Source organism: Bufo bufo, chromosome 2, assembly GCF_905171765.1.
Source record: "Bufo bufo chromosome 2, aBufBuf1.1, whole genome shotgun sequence".
Taxonomy (NCBI): domain Eukaryota; kingdom Metazoa; phylum Chordata; class Amphibia; order Anura; family Bufonidae; genus Bufo; species Bufo bufo.
In genome coordinates, this window is record NC_053390.1 from 3,537,412 (window position 1) to 3,557,330 (window position 19,919).

A 19,919-nucleotide genomic window follows, 5' to 3' on the forward strand; every position below is an offset into this window, starting at 1 on the left:
AAGATCTTTCTGGAGTGCAGTCCGATTTTTATTCTATACAAGAGGGTAAGCACCTGTTGCCATACTTGGACATTGCACCCGCCTGTTTTTCTTTTTTCCTTTGGATGGTGCTGCCAGTGTTTTTTTTCTATTTTATATATATATATATATATATATATATATATATATATATATATATACACATTATATTGTCCTCTGTAGTATATATATATATAGTATACTGTCCTCTGTAGTACAGTCATGGCCAAAAGTTTTGAGAATGACACAAATATTAGTTTTCACAAAGTTTGCTGCTAAACTGCTTTTAGATCTTTGTTTCAGTTGTTTCTGTGATGTAGTGAAATATAATTACACGCACTTCATACGTTTCAAAGGCTTTTATCGACAATTCCATGACATTCATGCAAAGAGTCAGTATTTGCAGTGTTGGCCCTTCTTTTTCAGGACCTCTGCAGTTCGACTGGGCATGCTCTCAATCACTTCTGGGCCAATTCCTGACTGATACAACCCATTCTTTCATCATCACTTCTTGGAGTTTGTCAGAATTAGTGGGTTTTTGTTTGTCCACCCGCCTCTTGAGGATTGACCACTCAATGGGATTAAGATCTGGGGAGTTTCCAGGCCATGGATCCAAAATGTCAACGTTTTGGTCCCCGAGCCACTTAGTTATCACTTTTGCCTTATGGCACGGTGCTCCATCGTGCTGGAAAATGCATTGTTCTTCACCAAACTGTTGTTGGATTGTTGGAAGAAGTTGCTGTTGGAGGGTGTTTTGGTGCCATTCTTTATTCATGGCTGTGTTTTTGGGCAAAATTGTGAGTGAGCCCACTCCCTTGGATGAGAAGCAACCCCACACATGAATGGTCGCAGGATGCTTTACTGTTGGCATGACACAGGACTGATGGTAGCGCTCACCTTTTCTTCTCCGGACAAGCCTTTTTCCAGATGCCCCAAACAATCGGAAAGAGGCTTCATCGGAGAACATGACTTTGCCCCAGTCCTCAGCAGTCCATTCACCAGACTTTCTACAGAAGATCAATCTGTCCCTGATGATGTTTTTTTTGGAGAGAAGTGGCTTCTTTGCTGCCCTTCTTGACACCAGGCCATCTTCCAAAAGTCTTGGCCTCACTGTGCGTGCAGATGCGCTCACACCTGCCTGCTGCCATTCCTGAGCAAGCTCTGCACTGGTGGCACTCCGATCCCGCAGCTGAATCCTCTTTAGGAGACGATCCTGGCGCTTGCTGGACTTTCTTGGACGCCCTGAAGCCTTCTTAACAAGAATTGAACCTCTTTCCTTGAAGTTCTTGATGAGCCTATAAATTGTTGATTGAGGTGCAATCTTAGTAGCCACAATATCCTTGCCTATGAAGCCATTTTTATGCAATGCAATGATGGCTGCACGCGTTTCTTTGCAGGTCACCATGGTTAACAATGGAAGAACAATGATTTCAAGCATCACCCTCCTTTTAACATGTCAAGTCTGCCTTTTAACCCAATCAGCCTGACATAATGATCTCCAGCCTTGTGCTCCTCAACATTCTCACCTGAGTTAACAAGACGATTACTGAAATGATCTCAGCAGGTCCTTTAATGACAGCAATGAAATGCAGTGGAAAGGTTTTTTTGGGATTAAGTTAATTTCCATGGCAAAGAAGGACTATGCAATTCATCTGATCACTCTTCATAACATTCTGGAGTAGATGTAAATTGCTATTATAAAAACTTAAGCAGCAACTTTTCCAATTTCCAATATTTATGTAATTCTCAAAACTTTTGGCCACGACTGTATATACACAGTATACTGTCCCCTGTAGTGTGTGTGTGTATATATATATATATATATATACAGTATACTGTCCCCTGTAGTGTGTATATATATACAGTATACTGTCCTCAGTAGTATATATACAGTATACTGTCCTCTGTAGTATATATATAGTATACTGTCCCCTGTAGTGTGTGTGTGTGTGTGTATATATATATATATATATATATATATATATATATTATACTGTCCCCTGTAGTATATATATACAGTATACTGTCCTCAGTAGTATATATACAGTATACTGTCCCCTGTAGTGTATATATATATATACAGTATACTGTCCTCAGTAGTATATATACAGTATACTGTCCCCTGTAGTATATTTATACAGTATCCTGTCCTCTGTAGTGTGTATATATATATATATATACATACACAGTATACTGTCCTCTGTAGTATATATACAGTGTAATGTCCCCTGTAATATATATATATATATATATATATACACACAGTATACTGTCTTCTGTAGTATATATACAGTATAATGTCCCCTGTAGTGTATATATATATATATATATATATATATATATATATAAAGGAAAAATGGCAGCACTGGCTATAAATAAAAAGAAAATTGGGTGCATGATCCTAGAGTATAGACTTCTCACCCCACAAATAGAATCCAGAAGAAGGACGGCACTCCAGTAAGGTGAAAAAAATGATGATGCCTTTATTCAACCATCCGGTGCAACGTTTCGGCTCTAAATGAGCTCATTTAGAGCCGAAACGTTGCACCGGATGGTTGAATAAAGGCATCATCTTTTTTTCACCTTACTGGAGTGCCGTCCTTCTTCTGGATTCTATATATATATATATATATATATATATATATATACAGTACAGACCAAAAGTTTGGATGGACACACCTTCTCATTCAAAGAGTTTTCTTTCTTTATATGAAAATTGTAGATTCACACTGAAGGCATCAAAACTATGAATTAACACATGTGGAATTATATACATAACAAACAAGTGTGAAACAACTGAAAATATGTCATATTCTAGGTTCTTCAAAGTAGCCACCTTTTGCTTTGATTACTGCTTTGCACACTCTTGGCATTCTCTTGATGAGCTTCAAGAGGTAGTCCCCTGAAATGGTCTTCACTTCACAGGTGTGCCCTGTCAGGTTTAATAAGTGGGATTTCTTGCCTTATAAATGGGGTTGGGACCATCAGTGGCGTTGAGGAGAAGTCAGGTGGATACACAGCTGATAGTCCTACTGAATAGACTGTTAGAATTTGTATTATGGCAAGAAAAAAGCAGCTAAGTAAAGAAAAACGAGTGGCCATCATTACTTTAAGAAATGAAGGTCAGTCAGTCAGTCAGCCGAAAAATTGGGAAAACTTTGAAAGTAAGGGCTATTTGACCATGAAGGAGAGTGATGGGGTGCTGCGCCAGATGACCTGGCCTCCACAGTCCCTGGACCTGAACCCAATCGAGATGGTTTGGGTTGAGCTGGACCGCAGAGTGAAGGCAAAAGGGCCAACAAGTGCTAAGCATCTCTGGGAACTCCTTCAAGACTGTTGGAAGACCATTTCAGGGGACTACATCTTGAAGCTCATCAAGAGAATGCCAAGAGTGTGCAAAGCAGTAATCAAAGCAAAAGGTGGCTACTTTGAAGAACCTAGAATATGACATATTTTCAGTTGTTTCACACTTGTTTGTTATGTATATAATTCCACATGTGTTAATTCATAGTTTTGATGCCTTCATAGTCATGAAAATAAAGAAAACTCTTTGAATGAGAAGGTGTGTCCAAACTTTTGGTCTGTACTGTATATATATATATATATATCAGTATACTGTACCCTGTAGTGTATATATACAGTATACTGTCCCCTGTAGTATATATATATATATATTTATATACACACAGTATACTGTCCTCTGTAGTGTAAATATACAGTATACTGTCATCTATAGTATGTATACAGTATAATGCCCTCTGTAGTGTGTGTATACATATATATATATATATATATATATATTATACTGTCCTCTGTAGTGTGTGTGTGTGTATATATATATAGTATACTGTCCTCTGTAGTATATATACAGTATACTGTCCTCTGTAGTGTATATCTATATATACAGAATACTGTCCTCTGTAGTATATATATATAGTATACTGTCCCCTGTAGTATTTATATACAGTATACTGTACCCTGTAGTATATACAGTATACTGTCCCCTGTAGTATATATACAGTATACTGTCCTCTGTAGTATATATATATATACAGTATATTGTCCTCTGTAGTATATATATACAGTATACTGTCCTCTGTAGTGTATATATATATATATATATATATATATATATATATATGCAGTATACTGTCCTCTGTAGTATATATATATATATATAGTATACTGTCCCCTGTAGTGTATATATATACAGTATACTGTACCCTGTAGTATATACAGTATACTGTCCTCTGTAGTATATATAGTATACTGTCCCCTGTAGTATATATACAATATACTGTACCCTGTAGTGTGTATATATATATACAGTATACTGTCCTCAGTAGTATATATATACAGTATATTGTCCTCTGTAGTATATATATATACAGTATATTGTCCTCTGTAGTATATATACAGTATACTGTCTTCTGTAGTATATATATATATATATATATATATATACACAGTATACTGTCCTCTGTAGTATATATACAGTATACTGTTCTCTGTAGTATATATACAGTATATTGTCCTATGTAGTATATATATATATATATATAAACAGTATATTGTCCTCTGTAGTATATATACAGTATACTGTCTTCTGTAGTATATATATACAGTATACTGTCCTCTGTAGTATATATACAGTATACTGTCCTCTGTAGTATATATACAGTATATTGTCCTATGTAGTATATATATAAAGTATACTGTCCTCTGTAGTATATATATATATATATACTGTATACTGTCCTCTGTAGTGTGTATATATATATATATACAGTATACTGTCCTCTGTAGTATATATATGGTATACTGTCCTCTGTAGTATATATATATATACTGTATACTGTCCTCTGTAGTATATATATATAGTATACTGTCCTCTGTAGTATATATATACAGTATAATGTCCTCTGTAGTATATATACAGTATACTGTCCTCTGTAGTATATATAAAGTATACTGTCCTCTGTAGTATATATATACTGTATACTGTCCTCTGTAGTATATATACAGTATACTGTCCTCTGTAGTATATATACAGTATACTGTCCTCTGTAGTATATATATAGTATACTGTACTCTGTAGTATATATATATATATAGTATACTGTCCCCTGTAGTATATATATATAGTATACTGTCCTCTGTAGTATATATACAGTATACTGTCCTCTGTAGTATATATATAGTATACTGTCCTCTGTAGTATATATATAGTATACTGTCCTCTGTAGTATATATACAGTATACTGTCCTCTGTAGTATATATATAGTATACTGTCCTCTGTAGTATATATATAGTATACTGTCCTCTGTAGTATATATACAGTATACTGTCCTCTGTAGTATATATACAGTATACTGTCCTCTGTAGTGTATATATATATATACACAGTATACTGTCCTCTGTAGTATATATATATACACAGTATACTGTCCTCTGTAGTATATATACAGTATACTGTCCTCTGTAGTGTATATATACAGTATACTGTCCTCTGTAGTATATATATACAGTATACTGTCCTCTGTAGTATATATATACAGTATACTGTCCTCTGTAGTATATATATACAGTATACTGTCCTCTGTAGTATATATATAGTATACTGTACTCTGTAGTATATATATATATATATATATATACATATATAGTATACTGTCCCCTGTAGTATATATATATAGTATACTGTCCCCTGTAGTATATACATATTCTTGTCTGTTATCAGAATTTATTGAAGTAGGATTTTTAATAATAGACAATAATTAAACGTTTTTTTTTAAAAGGGGAATTGATTTTTGTTCAGTGATATTGTTATATACAGATTACAGGGCTGTAGATTGTGTTGTGTATTATATACAGATTACATGGCGGTGTACTGTGCTGTATGTTATATACAGATTACAGGGTGGTATATTGTGTTGTATATTATATACAGATTACAGGGCAGTAGACTGTGCTGTATGTTATATACAGATTACAGGGTGATGTATTGTGTTGTATATTATATACAAATTACATGGCGGTGTACTGTGCTGTATGTTATATACAGATTACAGGGCGGTGTATTGTGTTGTATGTTATATACAGATTACAGGGCGGTGTATTGTGTTGTATGTTATATACAGATTACAGGGCGGTGTATTGTGTTGTATGTTATATACAGATTACATGGCGCTGTATTGTGTTGTATGTTATATACAGATTACAGGGCGGTGTATTGTGTTGTATGTTATATACAGATTACAGGGGGGTGTATTGTGCTGTATGTTATATACAGATTACATGGCGCTGTATTGTGTTGTATGTTATATACAGATTACATGGCGTGTATTGTGTTGTGTATTATATACAGATTACAGGGTGGTGTATTGTGCTGTATGTTATATACAGATTTCAGGGCGGTGTATTGTGCTGTATGTTATATACAGATTACAGGGCGCTGTATTGTGTTGTATGTTATAAACAGATTACATGGCGCTGTATTGTGTTGTATGTTATATACAGATTACAGGGTGGTGAATTGTGTTGTGTATTATATACAGATTACAGGGTGGTATATTGTGTTGTATGTTATATACAGATTACAGGGTGGTATATTGTGTTGTATGTTATATACAAATTACATGGCGCTGTATTGTGTTGTATGTTATATACAGATTACAGGGTGGTGAATTGTGTTGTGTATTATATACAGATTACAGGGTGGTATATTGTGTTGTATGTTATATACAGATTACAGGGTGGTGTATTGTGCTGTATGTTATATACAGATTACAGGGTGGTGTATTGTGCTGTATGTTATATACAGATTACAGGGTGGTGTATTGTGTTGTGTATTATATACAGATTACAGGGCGGTGTATTGTGTTGTATGTTATATACAGATTACAGGGTGGTGTATTGTGATGTATGTTATATACAGATTACAGGGTGGAGTATTGTGTTTGTGGCGAAACCAACCTCACCACTGGGTTTTGGAGAGGACTGGCTGCTGGCCTCTTGCCCCTGGATTATGGGCCATATACTAACTTTTAAACCCCTGAACCTATTCAAGTGAATTCTGGATAGGTTTGTCCCCAAGTTATACTGTTTAAATTGATGTAAATTATATGTATGGCCAATGTAAACTCACAAAGTTGTAACAAGTTATAATAAGTGTAACTTGTCAGCTTGGGAGGAATATGCTGGGTGTGTTTCTATTGTGCCATTGTCCCATTGTGTGTTTAACTGGTGATGTCTGTCCTGTTGTCTGCACATGTGTATTGGTGACTTCTCTTTGTCTTGAGAGATAATTGGATTACGCCTCGGTTGTCTTCGGGACAGAGAGGAGGAAACCATGATGCATTGTGGGGATATGTTGTATCATTGTATGTGTTGTAAATTACTGATTGGTTGTATTTCAAACCCCTGTGGGCAGTACTATGTTTGTGGTTTATGAATAAAAGAGGCTGTACGTGAAGTACAGTCAGACCACTGCTTGACCCTCAACACGGAGCCTTGTCTCGTTATTGGGGGGATCCGCTGTATGCTGTTAGAGACTGATTGCCAGGAGTGTAAGCTGATTCCTGTTCGTCTGCTAGCAGCTATTCGTGAGGTTCCAGTTTGGAGTGCTACTTTGTATCCAGTTCGGGAGGTTGGTGTCCTGCAGTAGCTGTGCCTGTCTCTCAGAAAGGGGCACATCGCCTAAACGGATTTTAACCCCTTGTCTGCTGAAACGGTCCGTTACAGTGTTGTATGTTATAAACAGATTACATGGCGCTGTATTGTGTTGTATGTTATATACAGATTATAGGGTGGTGTATTGTGCTGTATGTTATATACAGATTACAGGGTGGTGTATTGTGCTGTATGTTATATACAGATTACAGGGTGGTGTATTGTGTTGTATATTATATACAGATTACAGGGTGGTGTATTGTGTTGTATGTTATAAACAGATTACAGGGCGTGTATTGTGTTGTATGTTATATACAGATTACAGGGGGTGTATTGTGCTGTATGTTATATACAGATTACAGGGTGGTGTATTGTGTTGTATGTAATATACAAATTACATGGCGCTGTATTGTGTTGTATGTTATATACAAATTACAGGGCGCTGTATTGTGTTGTATGTTATATACAGATTACAGGGCGGTGTATTGTGCTGTATGTTATATACAGATTACAGGGCGGTGTATTGTGTTGTATGTTATATACAGATTACAGGGCGGTGTATTGTGTTGTATGTTATATACAGATTACAGGGCGGTGTATTGTGCTGTATGTTATATTCAGATTACAGGGCAGTGTATTGTGTTGTATGTTATATACAGATTACAGGGCGGTGTATTGTGCTGTATGTTATATACAGATTACAGGGCAGTAGATTGTGCTGTATGTTATATACATATTACAGGGCGGTGTATTGTGTTGTGTATTATATACAGATTGCAGGGTGGTGTATTGTGCTGTATGTTATAAACAGATTACAGGGCGGTGTATTGTGTTGTATGTTATATACAGATTACAGGGCGGTGTATTGTGCTGTATGTTATATACAGATTACAGGGCGGTGTATTGTGCTGTATGTTATATACAGATTACAGGGCGGTGTATTGTGCTGTATGTTATATACAGATTACAGGGCGTGTATTGTGCTGTATGTTATATACAGATTACAGGGCGGTGTATTGTGCTGTATGTTATATACAGATTACAGGTCGTGTATTGTGCTGTATGTTATATACAGATTACAGGGCGCTGTATTGTGCTGTATGTTATATACAGATTACAGGGCGGTGTATTGTGCTGTATGTTATATACAGATTACAGGGCGCTGTATTGTGCTGTATGTTATATACAGATTACAGGGCGGTAGCTTGTGCCATATACTGTTATTACCTATGGTGTCGTGGTCACTTACCTCTGGGACTCGTCCTCTGTGACTGGTTCTGATTCTCCCTTTCTTTCGGGTCGATGACATTTTCGTATGTAACGTCCCAGTCTTCATCTGCCGGCTCCTGGTTGACGCCTGTGAATGTGACACACGATATGACGCCATTATTACGTCCAGTAGTTAAGTGCAGTCTTCAGCCCTGGCAGATAGTGGGTGCGGGCCCCTTACAGGCAGGGGCCACTCTGTGCGGATCAGGAAGCGTCCTCTTCTAGGTTTCGTTGAAGGACTCTCAGGACCTCGCACATGCATCCTCAGCCACAGCTGGACCCTTATTAAAGGAAAGCAGCCTGGACCTGACAACCTCTGTACAAAGTCTCTGTTCTAGGTACATCTGTCTGCTGGCAGCCCTGACCAGAGTCTGTAGTGAACCATGGTATAGGTACAGGTCTCCTCTGACATGACTGACCTGCAGCCTGGACCTGACAACCTCTGTACAGGTCTCCTCTGACACCACCGACCAGTGGCCTTGACCCGACAACCTCTGTACAGGTCTCCTCTGACACCACCGACCAGTGGCCTTGACCTGACAACCTCTGTACAGGTCTCTTCTGACATGACCGACCTGCAGCTTGGACCTGACAACCTCTGTACAGGTTTCCTTTGACACCACCGACCATTGGCCTGTACCTGACAACCTCTGTACAGGTCTCCTCTGTCACCACCGACCAGTGGCCTGTGCCTGACAACCTCTGTACAGGTCTTCTCTGACACCACTGACCAGTGGCCTGTACCTGACAACCTCTGTACAGGTCTCCTCTGTCACCACCGACCAGTGGCCTGTACCTGACAACCTCTGTACAGGTCTCCTCTGACACCACTGACCAGTGGCCTTGACCTGACAACCTCTGTACAGGTCTCCTCTGACACCACCGACCAGTGGCCTGTGCCTGACAACCTCTGTACAGGTCTCCTCTGACATGACTGACCTGCAGCATGGACCTGACAACCTCTGTACAGGTCTCCTCTGACACCACTGACCAGTGGCCTTGATCTGACAACCTCTGTACAGGTCTCCTCTGACACCACTGACCAGTGGCCTTGACCTGACAACCTCTGTACAGGTCTCCTCTGACACCACTGACCAGTGGCCTTGATCTGACAACCTCTGTACAGGTCTCCTCTGACACCACTGACCAGTGGCCTTGATCTGACAACCTCTGTACAGGTCTCCTCTGACACCACTGACCTGCAGCATGGACCTGACAACCTCTGTACTGGTCTCCTCTGACACCACTAACAGGTGGCCTTGACCTGACAACCTCTGTACAGGTCTCCTCTGACACCACTGACCAGTGGCCTGTACCTGACAACCTCTGTACAGGTCTCCTCTGACACAACTCACCTGCAGCCTGGCCCTGACAACCTCTCTATAGGTCTCCTCTGACACCACTAACCGGTGGCCTGGATCTGACAACCTCTAGTCTCTAGAGAAGTACTTACCTGTGGTCCGGGAGGGGTCTCTGGTAAATCTCAGGTCAGCGTAGACGACGGCCATCAGCGCTCAGAACCGCGTCTTCATCGGTTCAGAAGAGGAAGTAAATGGTGGAAAGAAAAAGAATCCACAGAACGGAAGAAGCAGAGACAACGTGACTGCAGCCATGGGCGGCCAAGTGTGAAGAAGAGAGGCTTACTGGTATCGTGGGGGGGTTACACCAGTATGACATGAGGCGACCTCACCAGTATGACATGGGGTTTCTCACCAGTATCACATGAGAGAGCTCTGACCAGTATGACATGATGGGGTCTCACCAGTATAACATGAGGGGGCCTCACCAGTATCACATGAGGGGGCCCTCACCAGTATGACATGGGGTTTCTCACCAGTATGACATGATGGGGTGTCACCAGTATCACATCAGGGGGCCCTCACCACGATGACATGAGGGGCCCTCACCAGTATGATATGGGGTTTCTCACCAGTATGACATGAGGGGGCCTTCACGAGTATGACATGGGGTTTCTCACCAGTATGACATGAGGGTGCCCTCACCAGTATGATATGGGGTTTCTCACCAGTATGACATGAGGGGGCTCTCCCCAGTATCACATGAGGGGTTCTAATCAATATGACATGATGGGGTCTCACCAGTATGACATGATGGGGTCTCACCAGTATGACATGAGGGGGCTTTCACCAGTATGACATGAGGGGGCTTTCACCAGTATGACATGAGGGGGCTTTCACCAGTATGACATGAGGGGGCTTTCACCAGTATGACATGAGGGGGCTTTCACCAGTATGACATGAGGGGGCTTTCACCAGTATGACATTAGGGGGCTTTCACCAGTATGACATGACGGGGCTTTCACCAGTATGACATGATGGGGTCTCACCAGTATGACATGATGGGGTCTCACCAGTATGACATGAGGGGGCTTTCACCAGTATGACATGAGGGGGCTTTCACCAGTATGACATGAGGGGGCTTTCACCAGTATGACATGACGGGGCCCTCACCAGTATGACATGATGGGGTCTCACCAGTATGACATGATGGGGGTCTCACCAGTATGACATGAGGGGGCTTTCACCAGTATGACATGAGGGGGCTTTCACCAGTATGGCATGACGGGGCCCTCACCAGTATGACATGATGGGGTCTCACCAGTATGACATGATGGGGTCTCACCAGTATGACATGATGGGGTCTCACCAGTATGACATGATGGGGTCTCACCAGTATGACATGAGGGGGCTTTCACCAGTATGACATGACGGGGCCCTTACCAGTATGACATGATGGGGTCTAACCAGTTTGACATGATGGGGTCTCACCAATATGACATGAGGGGGCCCTCACCAGTATGACATGAGGGGGCCCTCACCAGTATGACATGAGGGGGCCCTCACCAGTATGACATGAGGGGGCCCTCACCAGTATGACATGAGGGGCCCTCACCAGTATGACATGAGGGGGCTTTCACCAGTATGACATGACGGGGCCCTTACCAGTATGACATGATGGGGTCTCACCAGTATGACATGATGGGGTCTCACCAGTATGACATGAGGGGGTCTCACCAGTATGACATGAGGGGGCCCTCACCAGTATGACATGAGGGGGCCCTCACCAGTATGACATGAGGGGGCCCTCACCAGTATGACATGAGGGGGCCCTCACCAGTATGACATGAGGGGGCCCTCACCAGTATGACATGAGGGGCCTCTCACCAGTATCACATGAGGGGGCTCTCACCAGTATCACATGGGGTTTCTCACCAGTATGACATGAGGGGGCCCTAACCAGTATGACATGGGGCTTCTCACCAGTATGACATGAGGGGGCCCTCACCAGTATGACATGAGGGGGCTTTCACCAGTATGACATGAGGGGGCTTTCACCAGTATGACATGATGGGGTCTCACCAGTATGACATGATGGGGTCTCACCAGTATGACATGAGGGGGTCTCACCAGTATGACATGAGGGGGCCCTTACCAGTATGACATGATGGGGTCTCACCAGTATGACATGATGGGGTCTCACCAGTATGACATGAGGGGGTCTCACCAGTATGACATGAGGGGGCCCTCACCAGTATGACATGAGGGGGCCCTCACCAGTATGACATGAGGGGGCACTCACCAGTATGACATGAGGGGCCTCTCACCAGTATCACATGAGGGGGCTCTCACCAGTATCACATGGGGTTTCTCACCAGTATGACATGAGGGGGCCCTAACCAGTATGACATGGGGCTTCTCACCAGTATGACATGAGTGGGATTTCACCAGTATAACATAAGGGGTTCTAATCAGTATGACATGATGGGGTCTCACCAGTATGACATGAGGGTGCTGTCACCAGTATCACATGAGGGAGCTTTCACCAGTATGACATAAGGGGGCTTTCACCAGTATCACATGGAGTTTCTCACCAGTATGACATAAAGGGTTCTAATCAATATGACTTGGTGGTGTCAGGCTTCGGTGTAGGAGGAAAACACCACACCGGGAAGGTGGGAACAGGGAATCAGTCCTGAGAACAAGGGAAGGAAGATGGACACCTCCTAGTAAAACCTTAACCAAATCCTGACAGACCCCAGAGGTAGGTGTGTCCATACGCAGGAATACCTAGGGTCATATCTAGCCCTATAGGACCCTGGTACTATTGGCAGGGACGAGACTACCTGTTCCTCCAAAAGGAAGGAGTCTCCTTCAGACCAATACAAACAATAGGAAATGCAACACACAGAACCCAATCAAAATACAAGGAGGGAAAGGAAAGACTTAACTTCAAAGGGGCTATGGAAGCACCAGGAACTTTGCCGAGATCCACACACCAGCATCCACAACTGAAACTGAAGCTATAAACCGCACAGCATTGTGGGAGAAGCAACGATAAATAAGGAAGGTAAAATGACCACATTAGCAACACCTGAGGCAAGGGATGTGGCCGTTACCAGAAACATCACAGACGCCTATTGATCCACAAGGAAAACCTGTCAGATCAAACCACGTGTTGCCAGTCTCACTGATCTCCTGCCACCTGTCTCGGAAACGTCCGTGACAGAGGGGGTCTCACCAGTATGACATTAGGGGGCGGGAACGTCTGTGACAGTACCCCCCCTTCTACGGGTGACCTCAGGGCACCCAGGACCGACCTTATCCGGGTGAGACCTGTGAAAAGCTTTCACCAAACGACTGGCATTCACGTCAGATGCCGGTACCTACATCCTCTCCTCTGGTCCATAACCCTTTCAGTGAATACGATTCTGAAGAGATCTACAGAGAACTCGAGATCTGAAAATCCAAACTACCGTCGACCATGACAGGAGCGGGTGGAAAGGAAGACGGCCCCAAAGGTTCAACATATCTCTTCAACAAAGATTTATGGAACACATTAGGAATCTTCAGGGCCTGAGGAAGTTCAAGACGAAAAGCTACAGGATTAATAATGGCAGTGATGGGGCGTGGCCTGACTGTCATGGCGTAAGGTCGCACACAGCTCCAGCTCCTACAAAATCCTGAGGATATCCTGGCCATCAGCGATTCCAGCGCCATTATTTCTGCCCCTAAAGATCCCTGAAACACCCTGAGAGCAGCAGTGGGACTCTTGGCCGCAAGTCTGCCCCTGGAGACCTACCACCATGCCAGTGTGACCGCCTATACACAGCACAGGGGAGCAGCCATCTTGCCGACCAGGTTCTCCAGCGCCCGGGCTCTCCTGTGGATGCCTGGGATATCGGCACACCGAAGGTGATTCCCCTCGACACAGCAGACCTGTGGAGTTCGACGACGGGAGAGAGTGCAGCTGTCCGGCCCTTACCAGCAGACTCGACACCTCCTGACAGGTTCCCGCTCGCTCTCCATCACGGGCTCAATTACCGCCGCGGCTCCGTTCTCCCCTGCGATCCTCTTGCCAGCACCGGACCAGCCTTAGCGGTTTGGGGACAGAACGCAGGCTGCAGCTTCTAGGACCCTTACCCTGGGCCAAGTGGCCACTGAGGGCGACTTTTGTGCAGAGCAGGTCAGTGGCAGCATCAAAGTACGGCACCAATATTCCCCACAGAAAGGACTGCAAGGGGGTTTTAACCCTTTGAGGGGAGTGCAGGCATCTCCTGAAAGCCACAGTTGGAGAAGCTAGCACACTGCTATAACAGAGAAGTGGCACCCTAGGGATTGCTGTGCGTAGCCCTGGCGCTACCTCCTTGACATCCTTTGGGGCCCGCGCCTGCCTATACTGGCGAGCCTGTGTCTTCTTATATTTTGCACCTGAGGGACTGTTACCTATATCATACGCGGATACACGTCCTCTATATGGTCCGTAAGACGGCCACTTCTGGAGCAAGTTGATGGTAGATACCATGAGTCAGACAGAGGCTCAAGGGGACAGTGTCCCCACTGATCAGGCGAAGATTGATCTCTCTAAAATAATGGCTGCCATTACGAACTGTCAGATGACCCTCATGGTCAAAATAGACCACGTCCAGGCAGACCTTACCTGCCTCAGACATGACATTGACAAGGTGCGGGAAAGAACCGTAGAGGTGGAGAGGAGGCTGGGCGAAGTGTAGGATATGACGCAGCGTGGTGATAATAGTGTCCGAACACTCCAACAACAAATTAAAGCATTAATGGCAAAGGTGGAGGACGCAGAAAATCGGAACAGGCGGAACATACGTATCATGGGGTTACCTGAAAGGGCGGAGGGCCAATCTCCGGAGGACTTTGCGGAGCACCTTATTAAGCAAACCCTGACCCCCATTAATTTGTCTGTGAACTTTGCGGTGGAGAGGGCCCACAGGATGCCCACCAAACCTTTGCCGCCTGGGGCCCCGCCGCGTCCTTTCATCCTAAAAGTCCTGAATTATAGGGACCGAGATGCGGTGCTTGCAGCGGCCCGTCGCCTGAAAGACATTCGCTTTAATAACATTAGGATATCCTTCTACCCGGACTTCTCCTCGGAGGTCCAGAAACAGCGGAGACAGTTCACAGCAGTGAGGGCACGACTACGGGAGAAAGCCTCGTCTACGCTATGTTGTATCCCGCGCGTCTTAGCGTACAGGACGGCGACTCAGCAAAGTTCTTCTCTACTCCAGAGGAAGCATCTGACTGGCTCGACCGGAGGGGCTGAATATATAGAGACTGTCAGATAGTGAGATTCTGTCTACACTTTTGAAGTTGGCCGAGACACGGGGAGGGGCTGTGTTCGACAGAACAGTTCCACTTCCCGGGGGTTAGTTTAGTTTATTCCGGGGGAGGTAGTGTTTAGAACGGGTCGTCCCGTTTTTCCAATAGGAAACTACTAGTCTTAGTTTGGGTTTCTAGGCTCAGATAGGTTGGGTGGTCTGGGCAGGGAGGGGGGACATTTTTGCGGGTCTTGTTTCACCTGTTTTCATATTTGTTTTATGTGTTGGTGTGTCGTCTTGTGGTATGAGTGTGGGAGTGCCTGGCCTGGATGTCCTAGGATTTCTACGACTTATGTGGTCGGCTCTGTTACATGATGGCTACCTGTAATTTTATCTCCTGGAACGTCAGGGGACTTAATGACAAAGTGAAAAGATCGCTTGTATTTAATTACTTGAAGAAATTTTCCCCGGATGTGGTCTCATTGCAGGAGACCCACTTGAGAGGCCAAAAGCTGTTGGCATTGAAGCGTCCTTGGATAGGATCATCATTTCACGCTGTTTACAGTAACAATGCTAGAGGGGTCTCTGTCATTGTGTCTAAGTCAATCCCTTTTCAGCTACATTCCGTGCAGACAGACTTATCTGGGCGCTATGTAATTGTACACGCTGCTATACGGGGAAGAGACTACATAGTGGTAGACATATACATCCCCCCCCTTTCAAAGAGGAGTACTAGATGACATTATGGGGAAGGTATCAACTCTACCCGCTAATTATGATGGGAGATTACAATGCAGTGCTGGACCCGATAGCAGATAGACTTCGTCCTCAGGTCTCGCCTAATAGGTCACTTGTAAATTGGGCTGATGCACATGATCTGACTGAAGGCTGGAGATTTCTCCACCCAAGTGACAGTCAATTTTCCTGTCACTCGGCTTCTTTTGATACTTTGTCCCGTATTGACTTAGTGTTTGTTAACAGGGAGCTACTGCCATGGTTGTCTAGGGTGGAATACCTCCCAAGGGGCATCTCGGATCATGCCCCGTTACTTGTGATTAGATGGCTGGAGGTATTACCTGTGGCTTGTGCAGCTCTAGAGGGGTCAGCTAATCCTACTGTTGAATGGGAGGCCTTCAAAGCGGTGCAACGCGGTACTCTTATACATGCCATTGCATCACATAGGAAAGAATTAGTGAGCACTAGGACTAAACTAGAGGAAGAAATAGCTAATAAGGAGGGTGAATATACTCTAAACCCTTGCCCGGAATCCCGTGAGATGTGGGAGGAGGCCCAGAGGAGGTATCACCTTCATTTATTGGAATACACTCAGAAGAGGCTATTGTATCAGAGGCAAGTGGTGTTCTCAGAAGGGGACAAAAACGGGAGGGCTCTGGCCTATTGTTGTACGGCCCCCACGGCAAGGGTCAGGGTTAATGGTTACCTGTCGCGCCCCTTTAGTCTACATAGAGGTACTAGGCAGGGCTGTCCCTTGTCACCCATGTTATTTGCCCTAGTTATGGAACCCCTAACTCAATTAGTTAACGGATCGGGACTGATTGAAGGATGGTCTATAGCGGGAATTCAAGAGAAGATTTCGCTTTACGCTGATGACCTACTGGTGTATCTAGCTGATGCAAGTCCTTCCTTGGAAGCAGGGCCGGACTGGCCTGCCGGGATACCGGGAAATTTCCCGGTAGGCCAGCAGGCCTGAGTGACGCAAGGCCGCGGCCCTGGTGGAAAGTGGGGGCGGCCGGCGGCAGGACACAGCAGCAGGAGATGAGCGCTTCCATTGTGGAAGCGCTCATCTCCATAGTCATCTGTATCGCCGTCTTTAGGACAGCGATACAGATGTCTATGCTGCGGCAGGGGAGGGAGAGGTGTGTCCCCTCCTGTTCTTCTGATAGGCGGCCAGCACTAGGCCGGCAGCCTATCAGAGGCCGGTGCAGGCGGCGCGGTGACGTCATTGCGCCGCCTGCACCGTATAGCGAAGGACACAGGCCGGAAGAGGCTTGCATCGCATCGCTGGAGGTAAGTATAAGTGTTTATTTATTATTTTATTTTTATATAGGTACAATACTGGATCATGATGGGGGGGTTACTGGCACATGATAAGGGGGCTATTGGCACATGATATGGGGGCTACTGGCACATGATATGGGGGCTATTGGCACATGATATGGGGGCTATTGGCACATGATATGGGGGCTATTGGCACATGATATGGGGGTTATTGGCACATTAGGGGGCTACTGGCACATGATATGGGGGATATTGGCACGTGATATGGGGGCTACTGGCACATAAGGAGGGCTACTGGCACATGATAAGGGGCGGCTACTGGCACATAAGGGGGGGTTACTGGCACATAAGGGGGCTATTGGCACATGATATGGGGGCTATTGGCACATGATATGGGGGCTATTGGCACAAGATATGGGGGCTATTGGCACATGATATGGGGGCTATTGGCACATGATATGGGGGCTACTGGCACATGATATGGGGGCTATTGGCACATGATATGGGGGCTATTGGCACATGATATGGGGGCTATTGGCACATGATATGGGGGCTATTGGCACATGATATGGGGGCTATTGGCACAAGATATGGGGGCTATTGGCACATGATATGGGGGCTATTGGCACATGATATGGGGGCTACTGGCACATGATATGGGGGCTACTGGCACATGATAAGGGGTGGCTACTGGCACATAAGGGGGGGTTACTGGCACATAATAAGGGGGGGTTATTGGCACATAAAGGGGGGCTACTGGCACATGATATAGGGGGGCCCTGGCTGCTGGCACATGATGGTGGGGGGCTCTTATTACTGGCACATGATTGGGGGCATCTATGGGGGCACATCTTACTGGCACATGATTGGGGGCATCTATGGGGGCACATCTTACTGGCACATGATTGGGGGATCTATGGGGGCACATCTTACTGGCACATGATTGGGGGGCATCTATTGGGGCACATCTTACTGGCACATGATTGGGGGGCACTATAGGGGCATCTACTGAGGCTAAAAAGAAGGGGTATTTTATATGGGGGGCGCTGTATAGGGGCATTTTATACTGGGACATATTATGGTGGGGGTAAGGGGGGAGGGGCACTATGGTGTCATCTACGGGGGCACTGAGAAGGGGTATTTTATATTGGCACATTATGGGAACATTAGCTCAACTGGGGCCATTACAAAGTGGTATGTTTTGCACATTATAAAGAGAATTATTTCTACTGGGGAGGGGGGGCATTATGGTGGGCTTTATTACTCCCCCATGGTATGACCCCCTAGTAGCAGCACCAGCCTCTTTCTGCTCTGCTATACCTCTGCCCCTTCTCCAAATCCTTATTATGAAATCTTTCTCATTAGGATAAAGCACAACATCAGCTCCACCGAGCCCCCGACCAAAGTGTTGAAGTGACGTCCGAGATCCCCAAGGGCCAAGTAATTGTAAGTTTTCATGTGAAATATGTTTATGTTTGTAGTTGATCTTTATTATCGATTTTACATTGCAGATTTTTTTATTTTTTTTTGCAGCATATGGGTGAAATTTTATAAATATTTTTATTATTTGGTCGAAAGGCTCATTGGGGGGGAGGGGGGATTGTAACAGGACTGCCGTAGAATATCTAAAATAGCTGGTCAAGTAAAATGTTGCATGCAACAATCATTAAATAGGTGGCCAACAAAAAAGGGGCGGGTCAAAGGGCGTGGTAAAACACTGTCTGAGCATGCTGAGAGTTGTAGTTTTGCAACAGTTGGAGGCATCCTGGTTGGGAAAACACTGATAATATGAACAATGGGGGTTCTACAAAAGAGATATCGTGGGGCAAAGTTCATATTCGTGTTTACACACGTGTTTTTAAAATGAACGCTTTCTCCTATTATAAACAAGTAAATAATGACGCGACGCTGTGGGGCTGGTGTGCAACTTATTCCAGGGCTGTTTTTATCCCCAGTCCGTCCCTGCTTGGAAGCTCTTTTAGATACCATAGACGATTTTGGGAAATTCTCGGGCCTCGAGGTCAATTGGAGTAAATCCAGTCTCTGCTTAATAGACGAGATAGATCCTGCAAATATAACGCCCCTGTCGCGTCTAAAGGTAGTGGAGTGCTTTGTCTATTTGGCGATTGGGATACACAGAGACCCTAGACAGTTCTATCGGCTTAATGTAGTCCCCACTATGGAGTATATTACTCGGAAACTGGAAGCTTGGGAAAATTTACAGCTAACGTTAATAGGTAGAACGAATATGATAAAAATGGCCATATTGCCGAAACTTCTATATCTTTACAGAGCAGCCCCCATAAAGATCCCCCATATCCACTTTGATTCTCTAAATAAGATTTTCTCCCCCTT

General features: G+C 44.3%; 1 protein-coding gene across 2 annotated transcripts in view; it reads right to left on the reverse strand.

Moving 5' to 3' along the window:
• CD72 (CD72 molecule) overlaps window positions 1-10,599 on the reverse strand; it is a 149,839-nt gene extending 139,240 nt beyond the window's left edge. The window contains exons 1-3 of one of the 2 annotated variants that reach the window (XM_040420698.1): window positions 10,322-10,389; window positions 9,136-9,259; window positions 8,940-9,103 (exon numbers count right to left, since the gene is read on the reverse strand). In XM_040420698.1, the coding sequence (XP_040276632.1) occupies window positions 8,940-9,103; window positions 9,136-9,221 (250 nt within the window). In that variant the 5' untranslated portion in view covers window positions 9,222-9,259; window positions 10,322-10,389. Of the gene's footprint in view, window positions 1-8,939; window positions 9,104-9,135; window positions 9,260-10,321; window positions 10,390-10,412 lie in introns of those variants that run through there. The other variant, XM_040420699.1, reaches the window with a different exon arrangement.
• Window positions 10,600-19,919: the final 9,320 nt, after the last annotated feature.